Source organism: Pteropus vampyrus, unplaced genomic scaffold (genome assembly GCF_000151845.1).
Source record: "Pteropus vampyrus isolate Shadow unplaced genomic scaffold, Pvam_2.0 Scaffold390, whole genome shotgun sequence".
In the NCBI taxonomy this organism is placed as follows: Eukaryota; Metazoa; Chordata; class Mammalia; order Chiroptera; family Pteropodidae; genus Pteropus; species Pteropus vampyrus.
The window spans coordinates 2,589,742-2,609,642 of record NW_011889171.1 but is presented as its reverse complement, the minus strand read 5'-3'; the positions used below and the strand labels follow the sequence as shown (position 1 = coordinate 2,609,642).

The following is a 19,901-nucleotide window of genomic DNA, read 5'->3' as shown; positions in this document are numbered from 1 at the left end:
AAGCCAGACAGAAAAAGTGGAAAATCACACGATATCACTTATATGTGGGATATAAACCTCAATGCAACAAATGAACAGGACAAACAAACAGAGACTCATGGACATGGATGATAGACTATTGGTTACCAGAAAGTAGAGTGAGAGAGGGGAGGTGGAGGGAGCAGGGTAAAGGGGGTAAAAGGAGTCATATATGTGGTGACAGAAAGAAATCTAAATATGGGAGGTGAACACACAATGCAATATATATATGCTTTACTGTTAAATTATACACCTGAAACGTAACTGGATTTCGTTAACCAATGGCACCCAAAATAAATAAATAAAATTAAGCTGAAATTGTAAAAAAAAAAATAAGATAAAGGTTTTAAAACACTTGACTAAATAGTATCATAGGTCATTATGAAACTACACTTAATTATTCATTTAACCAAAGTAACAATAAAAGATTCAAAGAAAAATTCAAAAGGTTACATAATCATTAGCAAAACTTTGTTCTCACTATTGAATGATTCAGTTTCCTTAAGTAATCAAGAACCTGATTAAGACAACATAAAACAGAATATTATGTTGATAAAAAATAGAATCTGTTTTCTCAGTAGAAAACTTTTCACTATATCTTATCAAGATCAGACCAATAATCCATAAAAACTTTATCCTTTTAACAGAAGGAAAACCAAACTTTAATTTTGCATCAGCTTACTTTTGATATTTAAATTTACTTAATTAAATTCATGCCAATCTTACTTAGCTTGACCACACATAAACTTTCCTTTCTCAAGTATCCTTTTCATAAACCTTATACAACTTTCCCTGTCTTTTCTAGTTTATTTCTTGTTCTCTTACTTGTTCAGAAATAATCAACTTATTTTGGACATATCATTTTCTTATAATTTCCCTCAAAACATGTATCTCTATACCTTATAACTTCCATTACTGAAAACGCACCCTACTTTTCTTGCATTCAAAGTTGATTTTCTTATTATTCCTAGTAGTTTCAGTTACATATATTGGAATTTTTAACCCCTAAAAACCTCAGATGAAATCTAAGTAACTGAACTGTTGAAACCGAAAGCAAACCATAACAGAATGGATATACTAGAATTAACTTTTAGTTAAAAGTATTAAATTAGCTCTTTTAAGAGTCTTAGTTGCCCTAGAATGTAGTCATGTGAGGCCTGGAGGCCTGTCTTTAAAGCAAATTTCAGGAAAGAATATGTAAGTATACTTTGCTTAAGATAATAGAAGAATGTAGCCTATTAAGCACAGACATATAGCTCTGCTTTTTTTCTTGCTCTTAAGATAACATCACTGACTCATACTCCCAAGATGTCCTGCAGAAATCTGTAAGCTAGAAAGACCACCTGTCTATAGTCATGAAGACTCTGGACAGGATGGCACCAAGACCTAAATACATGAAATTGAGAAGATACGTACTGAAGCTTGCACAAGAGCTGACCAATCAACACAGCCCACAACTCTGAACCCCCTTACTCGTGCTTACTCATGATTTTTGCATTTAAAAGCCCCTGATTGTAAGCCGTCGGGGAGTCCAGTGTTTTGAGTGATAGCTTCCAGTTCTCCTTGCATGGTGCCCTGCAATAAAATGACCTTCATTCCTCCCTTGTGATTCTTGGTGTTCACTGTTTGGCTATGCTGTGCATTGGGCAAATGAACTCTCTTATCTATAACTTCCATTATGACTTAACAAGTTTTGGTTTTACAATATTGGGCAGGGGAAATGTTCCCCATCCAGACGTAATATCCATTAATATTTAAACACTCAGGTAAAGTTGACATAACTTTTTTACTAATACCTGCTTAAACAATCCAACTCTCATAATCTTATTAACCATACATATTTATGTTCTCTCAATCTAATTGTAGCTCAAGTCAGGGCTTCACCATTGGGTTTGGGTTCCCAGGCCCTTTTGTCAATCTTTAACTTGATTAATTAGCCTAACAGCTGCCCCCAGCAATTACTAGTCAAATTTCTCATTGTAGTTTTGCCTTCTGGCTTTTTAAACTGTGGTAAATAGATCTGACTTGTTTGAGACCCTTTAATGTTGGGGGACCAAAAGGGGGTCTCTTTGCCTGCCCAACCTTAGGCAGTGCTCTATTAAAACCTTTTTTAAACCCCATCAATGTCTACTTTATTTATCCCATTTCTTAATAACCATCTAAAGATTTCTGATATCATGGGATGAGTCCTGTGAATATTTCTTTTCTGTTTTCTATTTCTTTTGATCCTATCAATAGTTGCATTATTGACGTTATTTCTTAATGACATTTGAAAAAAATTCCAAGAGTCTCTTGACTCTCCCCTTGGCTTCTTCCCAGTCTCTTCTTAATTAACCTAATGCTTTTATTAGTATCTGGAAGACCCATGAGGGGAATCTGAGGCAGCAAATTCAATAAGGCTTCTCCACCTCATTTTTGTAAGGCTAGTCATTATATTTCTTTCTATCCACTTTTGAAATTTGGTCTTTCTATAGGTAGCAAACAGCTGTTATAATAAGTGCTCTCAAAAGTTTTCCACTTTAGAAGTTTTTCCAATTCAAAGAATCCATCATCTGGCCATTTGACAAGTAGGATCTATTAATCTCAATAGCACCTGAAACCAATAAGCTTTTTTATCTTAGCCAGGGAAGTAAGATGGGTTCCCTAGAGAGTGCAAAGGATGCAGCCCTCACAAGATCCACAAGCTCACTGCTAGAGTCATCTAAGACAGTAAAAGCCCTTCATTATTACAGGTGAGAAAGCAACAAAAGTTGAGAAGTCAAAGGCTCCTTATAGATGGCACTCCTCATGGCAAATTCCCCTGTGAGCTAGCAAGGTCACACAAAAAGGTGAAAAGATGCCAGTCAAAGGGCTACAGCTGCCTAGTCGCAAGCCCCAGGTATTCCTGTGCTTTTATCCTACTGGATACAGCTGCCCAGAATCCCCAGCCTACCTGACTGGCTATGAAATGCACACTGATACGTGGCCTTCCTGATGGCAGAAACCAAAGAGGAGATCAAAGCCAATTTCTTAAAACATAGAACAGGGCAAACAACATAGACCAAGAAAAACAATGACCATCTCAGGGAGAAATGGGATCAACAGTACCAGAGTCCTTTGCCCAGGAAACTAGTTTCACCAAATTTACTCCTGCTAGTCTACATTTAGAAAGAGAATAAATGATTCTCACTACTTTCACTTTCACCAGATCCCACAGAGATCTGAGGTGTGCTGACATGGCAAAAACTCTTACCACTGCCAGCCTTTCAGATGCCCCAGGATCCCTTCATCTGCGGCAGTCCCAAAGCAGTCTCCAGCCAGAAAAGTCACTTGGCTGACTTGCCAAACTTGCATGTAGAAAAGATAATTTTCCTTCTACTGTTCTAAGTTCTTCTGGCTGGACTAATATTCAAATAAACGTGACAAAAATGATGGGAGAAAAATGACCAAATCTAGTAATATGGGAGTTCCATGAGAATATGAAACTAGACAGATAGGGCAGTTAAGGCTATTATGTCACCTTAATCTAAAACTTGGTTGTGGTTTGGGACCTCAAAGAGCAGGAAAGCAATTCACGTGGAGATGGAAAAGCAACTATTTGGTAAATAAATGTTTGTTAGGTCATCTTTAACGATGGGACACAGAAGACTTGCTAGGTCCCTCCCTGTCTTGCACACTAGTTCATATTAAACTATATATTTGGAGCAAGTCCTCTATCTAAATCCTTTTAGACAGGGAGGTGAAAGGTTCTTCCTGAGTCTTTTTCTTAAAAATAACCAGCTTAAAATAACCAATATCCCAAAAGACATACTTTGGGGTGGCAACTTCAGCTCACCTTAGAATTAGTGATAGACGATACAAGTTGTTCCCCTCGTGAGATAAACTTTGGATAACATCAGGTGTATGTGAGGAACACAATGTGAAGTACAGCACGAAGTATCTATCTTTTAATAAGAAAAACACTAAACTTGCAATATTATTCATTTTATTTACAAATAGAGGCCCCGAGACATCTACAGTTTCAGAACTCCCGGCAAAAAGCAGGTAACTGCTTTGCATGCCGGGATTTGCAGTCCGCCAAAGAGTCGCTCTATCAAGATGGCGGAGTTGCTAATGACGTATGGAGAGCGGCCCCAGGGGAGTCTGGGCCGTGAGGGGATTGGGCGGTGCAGGGATACGGAAGGCCCGAATCTAAGGCCAGGTGTTAAAACCTCTCCTCGAAAGGAAGCTGGCCGCTCTGAAATATCGCGAGATCCCAACGAGGCCCAATGGAACGCGGGGCCGGCCTATCACTAAGGGCGTCAGTTGGGGGCGGAGCTGTGACGGGAGCGAGCGGGGAGTCGTAGGTACCGGCAGTAGCGGCTTTCGGGCCGAACTTCGAGTGGCCATGAAGGAGGAGAAGGACCATAGACCTAAGGAGAAACGAGTAACCCTGTTGACTCCCCCCGGGGCCACAGGTAGCGGCGGTGGGGCTTCGGGGGACAGCACCAAAGGAGAAGATAAGCAGGATCGGAACAAGGAGAAGAAAGAGGCGCTGAGCAAGGTGCTTGACTGGTCGCTGGCTGGTGAAAGGGCGGGATGCGTCTGCATTTGGGAATGGGGCTGCCTTCTTCCTCTGCCAGTCTCCCCTTCTGATTCTTCACCTGTGGTAAAATCGTATCACACTGTCTCATCTGTTCGACCGAAAAGGGGGGCCCCTCACGGCCAAGCTCCAGGGTGGGAGTGGCGGAGAAGGGGGATACCAGACAAGAAAGATTTAGGTCAGAGCTGTGAGATAATAATGGGAGAGGGTAACGATAATAAAGAGAATGAAGAATTAAAACATTAATTGGGGGAATTATTGAACAGTGAAGGGGCGGGCTATCAGGGGTGGGAGTGGTTTGTGGTAGAAGTATTAATGAAGACAAGTTGAGGGAGTGGGGGAGTTAATGGTCTGGGGGCCAGATTTGGAACGATGAGGGAATTTGGGGTATTCACTAGAGTTTTGAATTCTTTATGCTAAATGAGGAAGAGTTTCGTTGTTGGATAGGGAAATAATAAATTAAGAGTTCGTGGTTTTTATAAGTGATCTCATCTTTTAAAGTCCAGCTTTCTTTAGGGATGGTGATTCAGATATGACAGAAAATTGATTTGTACTAATTTGATTTTGCTCATTTCTGAAGGTGGTAATTCGAAGATTACCTCCTACGTTGACCAAGGAGCAGCTTCAGGAACATCTTCAGCCTATGCCTGAGCATGATTATTTTGAGTTTTTTTCTAATGATACTAGGTAAAATATATAAATAAAAGAGGGAAGGGGTAAATGAAAAAGGTTTCTTCCTTGTTTTTTAACCTACTAATGTTTTCCATTTGATTTTTGGGCCTATATTTTTAATATATGCATTCTTGTAATTCAGCCAACACCTGCAAACACATTTACATCATTGCTTTCCTCTTTGCAGTCTGTATCCTCATATGTATGCCAGAGCATACATCAACTTTAAAAACCAGGAGGACATTATTTTGTTCAGGGATCGCTTTGATGGTTATGTATTCCTTGACAATAAAGGTGAGTCCTAGTAACTGAAAGGGTTTCTTTGTCATTTGTGTGTTTAAGACAATGCGTGTATCACAGTGTTTTCTCAATGCCTTGATAGCTTTTCTAAAATCATGGGTGATGAAATGTGTAACATTTAGGGTTTGCATTGATAAACCTAATATAATCTTATACATAGATATGTGCCTTTTCAGTCCTCTGGTATTTTTATTAACTTGTTATTTCTGTGGTTTGATTAACTGAATGAAATTGACATTTCCTGTGACAGATTGTTTGCCCTGGATTAGAAAATCTGTTGTTTTGACTATTTACTAGTTTCAGCACTAATACTGATAAGTGACTCTTTAAAGTTGTGTGACAAGTTTTAAATGTTTACTTCTCATCTTGCTTCAGGGACCAACATTTATTTACTTCAGATCCTTTCAGCCAATAGTTCTGTGTTCGAGTACCATTTAACAGTCTAAGTTGTATATAATTAAAACATCAAACTTAATGATCTCCCACTTTGTATCCAGGAGTCTAGAGGGAAGAAAAACTTCTGCCTTAACTCTTTTTATTTATTTTCTGCTGCTTGCAACATTTAACTGGAGAATGTCTGAGCTGCCATTTGCCATTTTCTTTGGATTTGCAATCATAATGTCTTTCTGTTGAGTTTTGTTTTTTCAGCATTACTTCAAAGTTAGTGAAAATGAAATCTTTGTCAGGGAATATGCCTATAAAAGTAGAAGGATTGCCACTGTTTGTCCATCTTTTATTAATCCCCACCAACTATCTACTTCTGCCCTCCAACTTTATTAAATAGCAATAATTTCCTAGTGATTTAGCTGGAAATCTGAGTTGTGTTTAACTTTTTCCTCTCCTTTTTATCCCTTACATTTAAACAAGGGCTGTATCTTCTAAATTTGTAATGTCTTGTTCATCTGGTTTTACTAATACTTTCATACTTTATGTCCTTGACACTTAATGCTTAGCCACTTCTCTAAACTTAACAGGGTTTTCCATTTTTCACATTTCTGTATAATTCAGTCTGTCATATTGCCATGAAATTAATCTTTTTGAAAATAGTGATTTAAGATAACATTTGTGAAAAGTCCAAACTGCTTAGGTTGGTGGCCAGAATCTTTCATTGTCTGGCCTCGCTTCTGTTTTTTTTCAGCCTATCTTCCACAATTTCCTTCTGCTTCAGTCTGGTTTATTTATTACTTTATATATGTGTATGTGTGTGTGTGTGTGTGTGTGTGTGTGTGTGTGTGTGTGTGTGTGTCCGATTCTCCATTCACCAGGATATCTAAAATCAAGTTAAGTTGTGCAGCCATCACTACTGTGTCAATCCAGAATGTGTTTATCACTCCAAAAAGAATCTTGTATCCATGTGCAGTCATCTCCCATTCCTTCCCCAACCCTCCCCCTGCCCTTGCCCCTGGCCACCACTAATCTACTAACTATGGATTTCCCTATTCTGAACATTTCATATAAACAGAATCATACAATATATGGCCTTTTGTGACTGGCTTATGTAGCATGTTTTCAAGGTTCATCCATGTTATAGCATGTATCATTACCTCATTCCTTTATTTTTATTTGCATTCTAAAAAATTGTAAAATACACAAATAAAATTTACCATTTTAACCATTTTTAAGTGTACAGTTGTGTTGAGTACATTCTCATTGTTGTGCAACCAGTCTTTAGACATTTTTCTTCTTTCAAGATAAACTCTATACCAATTAAACAACTCCCCATTTCCCTTCCCCCATCCTCTGGCAACCGTCATTTTATCATGATATTCCATTGTATATACTACATTTTGTTTATCCATACATCTGTCAAGGGACATTTGGGTTGCTTCCCCCTACTCTTGGCTATTCTGTACAATGCTTCTATGAGTGTGAGTGTACAAATAATTATTGAAGTCTCTGCTTTCACTTCTTTTGAATATGTACCTAAAAGTAGACTTGCTAGGTCATTATTCTATTTTAAATTTTTTAAGGAACTGTCATACTGTTTTCCATAGAAGCTGCACAATTTTACATCCCATCAGTAATGTGCAAGCGTTCTAATTTCTCCAGGTCCTCACCAACACAATATTTTCTGGATTTTTTTCCCTTTAATAATAACTATTCTAATGGGTATAAGGTGATAGCTCTTTGTGATTTTGATTTGCATTTCCCTGATTAGTGAGGTAATATTTTAATGTTTTCATATACTTGAGCACGTGAACATCTATCTTCTCCTGTTTCATAGATTGCCTTTTCACTATGTCGATTGTGTCCTTAGATGCACAGAAGTTTTTAATGTCTAATTTATCCTTTTACTTTTGTTGCCTGTACTTTTGGTGTCCTGGTATTTTTTTTTTTAAATAACAGCTTTATTGCAATGTAATTCACATATCATAAAATTCACCCTTTTAAAATGTATGGTTCAGGGTTTTTTAGTGTATTCAGAGTTGTGCAACTATCATCACATTCAATTTTAGAACACATTCATCACTCCAAAGAGAAACCCCATACCCATTTACCATCACTCTTCATTCTCCCCACCACTATCCCCCAGCTCTAGATAACCACTAATTTGTCTATAGATTTGCTTATTCTAGAGATTTCTGATGTACTTTTAAATGAAAATTAGCTTATAGATTCCCCCTCATACACATATCAAAATATTACACTTTAGAAGTGGAATTGAAATGAATGTTTTATTTCCCTGCTGTATCTTTTTATCAGTATTGAACTTGGGGCTCCTTTGATAGCATGTTGATTTTAGTTGTGCCAGTGTGATTGATGCCCATTGGGAGACCCTTCTCAGATGACTGCGATCTAAGGAAGCCTAGAGAACGGTGGGTTGGCTCCCTTTTATCCACTTGACATTTTCTTTGTTATAGCAAGTGATATTTTTTTCTAAACAGGTCAGGAATATCCTGCTATAGTAGAATTTGCACCTTTTCAAAAAGCTGCAAAAAAGAAGACTAAGAAAAGAGATACCAAAGTTGGGACTATCGATGATGGTACAGTATAGTTCTAGTTATGTAATGCTATTGCTGTGGGTTTTAAAAAAAATATTACCTTTGTGGGAATTAATTGGACTCCAGTCTTTTAAATAAGAGAACATATTGGATAAAGTTTATAAGAAATATAATTCATTGATGAAAGCTTTGCTTAACTGTTATAATGGAAGTGTATTTCCTGTGGAGTTTCCACTCTCTTTGGCTAGTGGCATTTTATTCCTCCACCATTAAGCAATGCTATTGTTGACGATTGTGTAGAAATCACCTTAAGTTTGTTAATTAGAAGACAATGGAAAAAAATCAGATGTTTCAAAGTACAACTCCTTGGGGCCTCTTACCATTTTTATGGTTATTTACTTGACTTTTAGTTTCCATTATTTTTATAAAGAGGATGATTTACATTGAGAGAAATGGAAAAATATATTTACTTAAATAACTTAATATAAAGTAACTGAAGGTGCCAGTCCTGTTTTCTACACTTTGAATATTCAGTCAGCTGCACACATAGTAATTACATTGAACTGAAATACAGGAACTAAAAACTGGAATAATTGCCACTTACTACCGGTAAACTGGATCCAGATTTTGAGATCTCTGTCACTTATGTTGGGTAAGGGCTTACCTGCAATATTTTATATCAGATCGATATTTTAGAATCATCTAGTTTGATTTTCATTATTTATTACTATAATGGGTATTTTATAAAGAACACAAAAAAGACTCAATGCACTGCTGCTTATTGATTATATTGTAGATTCAGACCTGGGAGACTAACCAAGTGACATGTCCCACACTGCATAGAAACTCCAAATACAAGGAATATAATGACACATGTGTTACCCTGCTTGAGTAACACATGTAGGAGGCATCTAGGAAAGACCTCCAGGAATTACCATCACCTCTGGTGCCACATCTAAGACATCTCCCTAATTTACCTTTTTGGAATATCTGATTTTCATACATTGAGTTTACTTGAAGTGAGGTATACCCATATGAGAATTGGTTATATACGTAATACATAAATACATACTACAACTATGTACACAACTATATACACATAACTGTAACAGTTCTCCCATAAATATAACTCTGGATTAGTAGTGACTTAAAAGCAAGCTATATGTCATCCCTGGAGGTTCTGTTTTTTCCTGAGCCTATGTTACACCATACTCCCTTTGTGGGTATCTCTTCTAGGAGTTCTTAGAGTAGTAACCAATAAAATACTAGGTAGTGTATCTTATGAATATAGGTTTATTTTCAATCTTCCATGAAGTAGAAAATTATCTTCTTGATAAATATCCTAGATAATAATTTCCTGTTTTGTTTAAAATATGCTATACTTTCTGTTTACTTAATTATTTAGATCCAGAATATAGAAAATTTTTGGAAAGTTATGCTGCAGATAATGAGAAAATGACATCTACTCCAGAGACACTACTAGAGGAAATAGAAGCTAAAAATAGAGAATTAATAGGTAAGTGGGCAAAAGGAATTGAGGGCAACAGCTTTTTCATCGGAAGACTTGTCTGACTCCCACTTCTGTCACTTGCTAGCTGTGTGATCATGGGGAAAGCGCTAACTTCTCTGAGACTGTTTCTTCTACTGTAAAGTGCAGATAATACCTGTGTCACAGTATTATGAGAGTATGCGTTGATTAGATGGGGAAAATTCTCTGTGACCTATTTAGTGCCACACAAATGTAGCATAAGTATAAAAAGTTTGAAGATTCATATGACACCTTTAGATATTGGTAAGCATTTGAAGATCAATTGGTATTTTCTAGTAATAAGCTAGTATTTCTAAAAAAATTTTTGATGTAAAATACCAAAAAACAAATCTAGTCACTGCAAGACCGAAAACCTCTTGAGAAATTCTAGCTTGGATGTTGGTTCTAATAGTAAGCTGTCACTACTGTATCAGCTCTAAACATAAGCATAGCCTCTGACTCAGGATGTCGACTCCTAGGAATTTACCTGAAGAAAATATATTTTCAAAAGCTAGCTACAAGGCTAGATGACATTGTTCAGAATATTGAAAAATAATTAAATGTTCTTCTAAAAATGGTTTTTTATTAATGGGTACATAGTATAAGTCCATCTCTGATAATTTCCTTAGAATAAACTCCTATAGGTAGGAAATTATAGGTAGGAAGGATTAGATAGTTTTACCCCTTCCCCCAATGTCTTCCCAGTTGGACAAATTTATACTTCCATCTGTAAAATAAGAGAATGTCTTTTGTACTTAATTCTCACCAACACTAGTAATTACACTTTTTAAAAAATGTTTTATTGTTTTGTATTTCTTCAGATTTTAAAAGGTATTTTAAACTTGCAGAGAATTAGAAGACTGTAAAATTTCTTTCAAATAATATAGTTGTGAACTTTCTGTTTAAAGGGTATAGTTTTTCCCACCTTGGGTGGTTGGCAGGGAATGTCAGAAAATGGAATCCTTTCTAGGGGTTGACAAGTATTATTAATAATCTGTTTACATTTATGTAGCTAAAAAGACAACCCCACTATTGAGCTTCCTGAAAAACAAGCAGGTAAACCTTTTGTTTTTATAGTTCTCTCAATACTTTTATTTCATTGGTTCACATTCTATAAACGTTTTAAGAACATTGGGATCCTATAGGAGAAATAGCTGCTTCCCCTTACCATTATTCTTTAAAGATTTGGCTCAGTGGCCCTCTCATTTTCTTTGGTTGTTGGACCAAGGAATCACCCTGCAAACCCAGAGAGTCCTTAGCTTCTCCCATAGACACTCTCTTGATTTTCTGAAAGCCTCTGGAAATATAGCAAGGCAGCAGGCTCTGGTCTTTATTTTCTCTCTCACATTCTGAATGGGGTGGGGAGAGTATTAACAAAGTAGAATGCCACTTTGTAGAAAGCAGGAAGGAAAGATGATCCAGTGTAGCGGGTGCCCACCATGCCTTTGGGATTAATTTAAGTTTTTGGTGATATTTATCTGTTTGAAGGCTGATTTTGATGTTTCTTTTTAGAGAATGAGAGAAGAAAAAAGGGAAGAAAGGAGGAGGCGAGAAATAGAAAGAAAAAGACAACGAGAAGAAGAGAGGAGGAAGTGGAAAGAAGAGGAGAAACGAAAAAGGAAAGATATAGAAAAGCTAAAGAAGATAGACAGGGTTCCAGAAAGGGACAGATTAAAGGATGAACCAAAGATTAAGGTACGAAAAATAAAACGGACAGCATGTTGCTGAAAATTGCATGTATCTGTTTCTTTAAATATGCATGTATCTTGTGTTATGTAAATATAATTTTTCAGTTTTGTTTTTGTCTGTTTTTTTTGGTGAGGGAGATGAACCAATAGAAATCTTCCCTATAATACTAATGGTACTATTTTTTTTTTAATTTTAAAGTAATTTGAAAGGATTAAGTAGTTTACACATTTCTTTAGTGCACATCTCTATTATTTTTATCATTGAAAATGTTCAATTTTGGGGTGATTATTCTTTCAGTTCTTCATAATTAAGGGCTTAGGGCTGGCTGGCATGAATTACGGTTTTTATTCAGCTTTGCCTTCATATTTGATACATGAAGTTGCCTCATCTGTTTGTTTTCCACTGTCTTCAGGTACACAGGTTTCTGTTACAAGCTGTGAATCAGAAAAATGTAAGGACCAAGTACATGATACAGAACACCTAGTATCATGTCACACACACAGGTCTTAGTTAATAAGTCCTTTTGGTGGTGGTGGTAGTGTTATCTATAGAAAACCCCTTCAGACTGACTGGAATCTTCTTAAAAGCTAGCCATTTTAAATTCCCTTTTTTAAAGGAAGCCTGGAGGACTTCCTGATGCTCTGCTGTGTACCCAGAAGCTTCAGCAATATACAGCCAGAGGACAACTGTGCCTAAATAGCTTTCTCTTCTTTTTTATCTGCCTCTCATAACTGTCTGCCTTGTGGAAGTACTAGAGATAATATCCTGCATTCTGTGCTTTACCCTCTCAGATGATTCCCATGTTACCTTCTTGCCTCTACCTGGGAATCTGTGAGCAGCATGTAGGAAGAGGAAAACCCACAAAATGATCCCAGCCTTGCTGCTTCCCTTCTGAGGGCATAGCTTGGGCAGCCCTTGCTCCAGTGAAGTTCCTGGGGAATTTCAGAAAAAGAGAAAATCTTACAGAGGTAGAGGTGGTGGCAGGGTCTCCTGTTACCTCCTCAAAATTCAGCAGTTTATGTGGTTCCCCAAGGCTCATTATTGGTGATAAGGGGCTTGGCTGCAGGGTGAGGAAATTCCCAACTTAATTCCTTCTAGCAGTCGTTCTCTGCCATGCTGCAAGTGATTTGACTTGCTATTCCCTAACTGTCAGCAAGGCAGGAGGTAGAGCCAACCATGTTAGAAATAAACATTAATGTTCTTATTAGAGTAATGAACATCTTGGCTTCTAACAAATGTTCATTAGAGAAATAAGAACATTTCCAGTGAAGCCTGCACATGGTATCCTCACTTTACACTGGTGCCTTCTTAGTGTCCAGTGTGGACTCCGCATTTGCAGTGGCTGTCTGTGTGCTGAAATAACTTCATGCTTAAATCTTTTGGTGCTTGGCCTTTTGCTTGAGGACTTGTATAATGCCTTCACCCTGAGATGAACCTTTGTATGATGCCTTCATGCTGAGACTTGAAATTCTATTTTGCTTAAGAATCTCTCTGAATATACAACATCGGAGGTATTTTAGAGAGATCTGTAGCAGTGGTGAGAAAAAGAAACTTTTGTTAGAAATTTTGACTTTATAAAGCACTTTTATTTTTGGATTGCTTTCCGTTACATATGAGACATTGAATAGAGTTCCTACTCAGTAGAGATGGAACTTCACTGTTCTGTTGTATGAAGTATTTGGATTTTAAAAAATCAAACCCCAACTAATTCTTGCTATTTATCTCTAATGATAATGATTGGACCATCATAAGTATCTTACTCTCAGGCTCAAGGCAGAATTATTCTTGCAATAGATCACTCCTTTGGTGACTAAGGTAGTTGTCATTCCAAGTGCTACATAAAAACACTCCAACAGTAATGATGTACCTAGCATTTTAAATTTGTGGCATATTTTCCCATCAAGGTAAAGTTAAATATTGACATGCTGTTTTGCTACAGAAGGCATACTTGGAAGTATGCATTGGTTCACTTAAAGGTTAACCCATTTAAAACCAAAGGAGTCTTGATCCTATTGCCACAATGTTTTAAACCACTTCATTTGAGTAGGTAGCATTTTCACATTAATAGCAACCTTTTAGTAAATTGTTGCTCTTGTGTGCTAGTTGTTCACTTGAAAGTTTGAGTACCTGCAGAGATGGGGGCTTTCTGCAGTCAAAATTTAAAAAATTTAGTATATTGTTTCCTTTGATAGACTCAGAAGACAATGTTCCACCCTTCAAAATAAAAATAAATTTGTTCTCTTTAAAGCTGCTTAAGAAGCCAGAAAAGGGAGATGAAAAGGAATTGGACAAAAGAGAAAAGGCCAAGAAATTGGATAAAGAGAATCTGAATGATGAAAGAGCCAGTGGGCAGAGTTGTACATTGCCCAAACGTTCTGATGGTGAACTTAAAGATGAAAAGCCTAAGAGGTTCGTAGGCGAGGCTCTTTGGTACTTTTGTTTTCAAGATGCTAATTTTACTGCTATATCCTGGACTTATATCTGAAGTAAGATAAGCTGTTTTACCAGGGGCAGGGGTATGAGAAAGAAACATTTTAATTTTTCTAGTATCTTAATCTGGGTAAACGACTGTCAGTTTTTGTTTTTGTTTTTTTTTTTAAATTAATTTACTTTTTATTTTTTATTTTCTGTTGTTTTTCAAAATGCTGGTAGTTTTTACTCTGCTCCAAAAGTGTAGGCTCATTGCAGTGGTCAAATCAGAATTAGAGTGTTCCTGCATTTGTGGTTAGATCTTTGAGGGAACATTCTCAGATTTGTTTTTCATGCAGACCTGAAGATGAAAGTGGCAGAGACTACAGGGAGAGAGAACGAGATTATGAACGTGATCAAGAACGGATTCTTCGGGAAAGAGAGAGACTGAAGCGGCAAGAAGAAGAGCGCCGGAGGCAGAAGGAGCGCTATGAGAAAGAGAAGGCTTTTAAAAGAAAGGAGGAAGACATGAAAAGAGAGAAAGAAGCACTTCGGGATAAAGGAAGGAAGACTGAAAGTACAGAAGTAGGCTCAGAAAAAACTGAAAAGAAAGAAGAAGTGGTTAAGAGGGATCGCATAAGAAACAAGGTACTGCTTTTCGTTACACTTGTTGCTTTTCATTACACTTGTTTCTTTTCATGAGGAATTTTTTTCTTTTCCTGCAAATGTAAAGGACAGGGCTAGCTCATTGTTTATTATAGAATTTAACTATCTGCAATTTTTTTCAGTATTGGATGGGTCCTTTATTTAACTTATTAAAGAAACTTCAAACATATGCAAAAGTAGAGCACAGAATAATACAATGTAGCTATCACTCAGCTTCAACAGTTATCAACTCATGGCCAACTTTTCTGCTCTCCCCCAACTTTACCCCTACTGGAGGATTTTCAAGCAAATCCTGGATGTATAATTTCTTCTTTAAACATGTCTATATTTGAGATCAAGACTCTTTCTTAGTAATATATATAATCCTAATAGCATTTTCACACCCCAAAATAACAATAATTCCTTAACATCCTACCTACTCTGTGGATTTTCCCAGTTGTCTCATATCTTTTTTATTGGCTCTAAACAAGGTCCACAGGTTGTATTTGCTTGAAATGTCTCATTAAATCTCTCCTAATACAATTTCCCCACCTCTTGTTGTCCTACATTTATGTCGCAGAAACCAATTTATTCTGTAGAGCTAACGGTCCAGATTGGCTAATTACATCACTGTGGCATTATTTAACACATTCCTCTATCTTTTATGTTTCCTCGAAAGCTGACAGTTATATATAGGGCAGGGGTCAGCAATTTTTTTCTAGAAAGGGCCAGATGGTAAACATTTTAGGCTTTGTGTGCCGTATAGTTTCTCTCACAACCACTAAGCTCTATAAGAAGGAGACATAGACAATATGCAAAAAGAATGAGCATGGCCATGTGCCATATTTTACTCAAAAAAACAGGTAGCCCCTAACCTAGAGGCCTCAATTTTTGGCAAGAACACTTCATAGGTGGTGGTGTACACTTCCTATACATTGTATCGGGAAACCTATAATATCTGGGTATCCTTTTAGTGCAATGTTATGATTAATCAATAGCAATTATATTGCGGTTATATAATAGGATGTCCTTGTTCTTAGGATAAACAAGCTGAAATATTTAGGGATGGAGGGTCATGATGTCTGTAACTTTCAAATGGTTCTGCAAAAATAATGTGTATATATGTGCACGCTAGAGTCAGAAAAAGCACATGACAAAATGTTAAAATTGTTAATCTAAAAGAAAGATATTAGGTATTCATTGTTTAAAATTTACAATATTTCTATAGATTAAAATTTTTTTTAAGATAAAAAGTTGAAATAAAACAACTGATCAGTAGTTTCAAGTACTATAAGCCTGATGCATCTACTATAAAAATTTTTGTCAGCCTTCCTCCTAATGATTTTGCTTAGATTAATTATTTCATGGGGGGCTTGAAAATGGTGATGTATGAATTCTGTCTTTCCTGTTGTATTTATTATCTGATGTTCTTCTATAAAGAAGAATTTTCCTCATTAGCTCTTTGGTTAGCCTAAAATTCAGTTTACACAGGAAAGGCAAGATAAACATTTGGTCCTTTCCCTTTATTTACTGTATTCAGAGTAAGGAGTTGGTGTCCTAGCAACTTCTAAAGGTCATCATTGAGTTTTTTGTTTAGTCTTTAAGAACTCATAGATTTAGAAATACTTGGTGTATTCCAACTTGTTATTATCAGTTATTGTCCTTGTTGATATTTAAATTGTCCCATCTTTGCACAGTGGGAGCCCCATCATCCATTTGTTTAAATACTATGCAGGAATCTCATCTGTTTTAATATTTCATCTTGTGAAAATGGTGAAATATTTTGCTGGAATTGTTCAACTGAGAATAATGCTTTAAGGCTAACTTTTATACATCAGAGAGGAAGGGTAAGAAAGGCTTATGTAATTTTTTGTGAATTCTTAAAAAGGCCTATACACTTTAGTTTTCCAGGATCATATGTAATTAAACCGAACACATTACTTGAAGTGAGAGCTACATGATTATTACTTTATTGAAGCTTATTTAGGAATCTGAGATCTAAAGTACCACCGAGATAGAGTCTCAAGCTGGGGTTACATTGTTATACTTGAATTAAGAAATAATCATGTTTGTTGTAAGTTACATGGGGTCTGAGCTCCTAAGTTCAGGGAGGTCTCCACTTAAGACTGAATACTTTGTTATTGTTTTTACTCCTAAGGTTTTCTTATATGGTGGTACATTTTAAAGTCAATTTACTGAGGGGAGAAGAAATAGGCAATGGCTGTGTTTTCTAAGTAAAAAAAAATCAAGCTGATTCAGTTCATCTTGAGATGTTTAAGAAAATTAGGCAGTAGATTTATCAAAAATTTACCCTAGGCATATAAAATAATACTTATGAAATGGTTGTTTTTCTTTGGAGATAGGGGAAAGGAAGTGGGCAGTTAAAAGCAAATTAACCATCAACACTTACTGTCATGTACCATGCCCTCACATTTTTGGTCTTATATGAGTTGTTTTTGGTATATATCAATATATAACTTATGACAATATATAACTTACAACATTAACATTTTGTTTTACTTTAGGATCGCCCGGCAATGCAGCTTTACCAACCAGGAGCTCGAAGCCGAAATCGACTCTGTGCCCCTGAAGACAGCACCAAGTCCGGAGATTCAGCAATAGAAAAAAAACAGGAAAGTGGTATTAGAAAAGAAGGAGGAGAGGAGTGATAAGTCCAAATGGCTATAGGTGTCCTCCCGACTGTCTAGGCAGCCAAAGAGCATGTATTAAGCAATCCAGAAGTGCCTCCGGGCAAAGGAATAGAGAAAGAAAAGGGGTCGTTGTGCTGGTAGGGTACACTGCAGAGGAGTATGTTTTTTGTCAAAGCAGGAACCTGATTGCAGGTTCACACTGGAAATACAATTTCATTTTTTATGCAGTTCCTACATATTAACTTTTAAAGTGTCAAAGATTAGGGAGAGGACATGCATTGCAATTTGCAGGTCGGAAATGTCAAGTGAGGACTTCATTAGGTATGACACGAGAAGAAAATAAGGAAGCAGGCTCTAAACTTAAAAAGTTTTGTTAATCCTGGATTGAATTTTCTTAATTTGGGTGGAACAGAGTCACTTCTAAAAGCCTTGTTCAGATCTAGTTATAGTCATTGTTAGTGATTACTGTAGACTTTGTGTAGCATAGAAACAAGCATGTGGTTGTAGTGCAAGTACAGTGAAGGATATAACAAATGTTCGCTTAATGCAAAATTTAGTTATGCCATGTCTATATCCTGTGTCCTAAAATTTTAGGATTAGTTTTAGATTTTTGTTTGCTTATGTGAGCTTAGCATAAAGAACATTTTTAAACATCTCCTTTTGTCTTTAGCAATTTTTATATTAATAAGTAAAATTTAACCTTCATTTGGTTCTTGACCATCCAGTCTGTTTTATCTTAGGTCTCATGATCTGAGTGCATGCCCCGTCCAGGAAGGAAACTGCACCAATATTTGTTCCTGTTTAAATAAGCAACTTTCAGTTTTAGTTGTTTTGCATTGGTGTCAATAAATATCAACATCACTCAAATATAAAGCTAAGTGTGTTTATTACTTTACTAACTAGCTATTACTTTTGAGAAATTAAATTTGATACTGAATTAACCTCTTCAGAATTTTGAAAGGGGATGAATGATATTTGTTTCTGCCTTTACTAGTGTTCTGTCTATTTTGCCCACCAAGAAGGTCAAATCATGGTTTTCTACTCTTGTTCCATAAGAAAACCAAAATGTTTGGACAATATCCTTGAGCTGCTGCTTAATTCTAATCCTTCCAGCTCCTCCTAGTGTGGCATCAGTTTGCCTTTACTTAGTCACCACTTTATGTTTTCCTCGGCTTTTAGAAACCAGTATCCCATGAGGCAGATAAAGAGGAAGAGCCATCGAAGATGATTGAAAGAGAATGGTTCTCAACTGAGGAAGAGAGTACTAAAAGAAGGGAAGGGAAAATTTTAAGGAGGAGAATGGCTGGCAGTGTCTCATGCCACAGAGAGGTTAAGGAAAATAAGAAATGTAAAGTGTCCATTGCATTTGGCAGTATTGAGATCATTAGTGAAATGCGGACCCTCTTGGCTGCGGAGGTTAGAGGAGTTGGTCTTAGGAGAAGCAACGGTCTGGAACCATCAGTCATGAGTTGGCATCACTTGCTTCCTTACCCATCCTGGGGCCTGTTGTTAGCCCTCTTAAGGCTGTTTTCGTGTCAGCACCTCTCTTGTTCTACTTGTCTTGCCAATCCAACTCAGTAAACCACGTTTCTGCACCTCCCTTTAAATTTCTTCTACTTGTTTATGTATTCATTAAGCAAACATTTACTAATCACTGACCGTGCCAGGCCCTGGGGGTCAAAGACTCAAACAAGTCCTTGTCCTTGAGAAACCAGGGCCCACTGTGGCAAGAGGCAGCTGAAAATAACCATGGACTGCCGTGGGAATCTCCTGCCTAACTAAGCTGCCAAGTGTTGCTGGAGAAAAATCCCTAAACCAGGTCAACTGGTGAGACTACAGGAGGGTCCTCCCTCCTGCTAAGCAATTTTTAAAATCCATCTTGACTTCCTTCTCTACAGTGCTATCTTTCTAGTGTGCTCCCTTGTTCTTTCTTATATCTGGGGTGTGAGGCACTATTGTAGGCTCAGGGAATACAGTAGTGAACAAAACACACAATCCAGGCCTTCATGGAATTTACATTGTAGGGTCAGACGACAAAATGTTAAGATAAGTTCTATGGAGCAATTAAGCAGGAGTATGGGTAGGGAATGCTGAGTGGAGGGAAAAGGTTGCAATTTTAGATAAGGTGGTTAGGGAAAGCCTCACTGAGAAGGTGATGTGAATAAAGACCTAAAGAGACTGATGGAGGAAGCTTCCAGGTAGAGGGAATAGCAAATGCCAAGGCCCTGAGATAGGAATGCATTTGGTCAGTGTGGCCGAAGCAAAGTGAATTGAAGGTGAGAGTGGTTGGAGATGAGGTCAGAGGGGGCGGGGGTGGAAGAGTCTGTTGGCATTTGCCCTTTGTAGGCCATTGTAGGGACTTGGATCTTTACCCAGAGGAAGATCCTGATCGAGTGGATAAGTGACACAATCAGACTGGTTTTAACAGGATCACTTTGGTTACTGTGTTCAGAAGATGGTGGTGTCAAGTCAGAAGAGAGAAGAGT

General features: G+C 37.1%; 1 protein-coding gene across 1 annotated transcript; it reads left to right on the top strand.

Moving 5' to 3' along the window:
- The first annotated feature begins 4,290 nt into the window (after positions 1-4,290).
- UPF3B (UPF3B, regulator of nonsense mediated mRNA decay) lies at positions 4,291-18,288 on the top strand. Its single transcript, XM_011380214.2, has 10 exons — positions 4,291-4,540; positions 5,160-5,266; positions 5,439-5,545; positions 8,437-8,535; positions 9,899-10,009; positions 11,034-11,077; positions 11,534-11,716; positions 13,959-14,119; positions 14,479-14,767; positions 17,290-18,288. The coding sequence occupies exons 1-10, from the start codon at positions 4,385-4,387 to the stop codon at positions 17,431-17,433; spliced, it is 1,401 nt and encodes a 466-aa protein (XP_011378516.1). The 5' UTR covers positions 4,291-4,384; the 3' UTR covers positions 17,434-18,288.
- The last annotated feature ends 1,613 nt before the right edge of the window (positions 18,289-19,901 follow it).

What these genes read in the sequence shown, in the direction of transcription:
- UPF3B (XM_011380214.2), top strand. Translation starts at nt 4,385, where the DNA reads ATGAAGGAGGAGAAGGACCATAGACCTAAGGAGAAACGAGTAACCCTG. An exon ending in TAAAAATAGAGAATTAATAG is followed by an intron (nt 10,010 to 11,033) that starts GTAAGTGGGCAA and finishes ACATTTATGTAG; the next exon opens with CTAAAAAGACAACCCCACTA. An exon ending in GGGATCGCATAAGAAACAAG is followed by an intron (nt 14,768 to 17,289) that starts GTACTGCTTTTC and finishes GTTTTACTTTAG; the next exon opens with GATCGCCCGGCAATGCAGCT.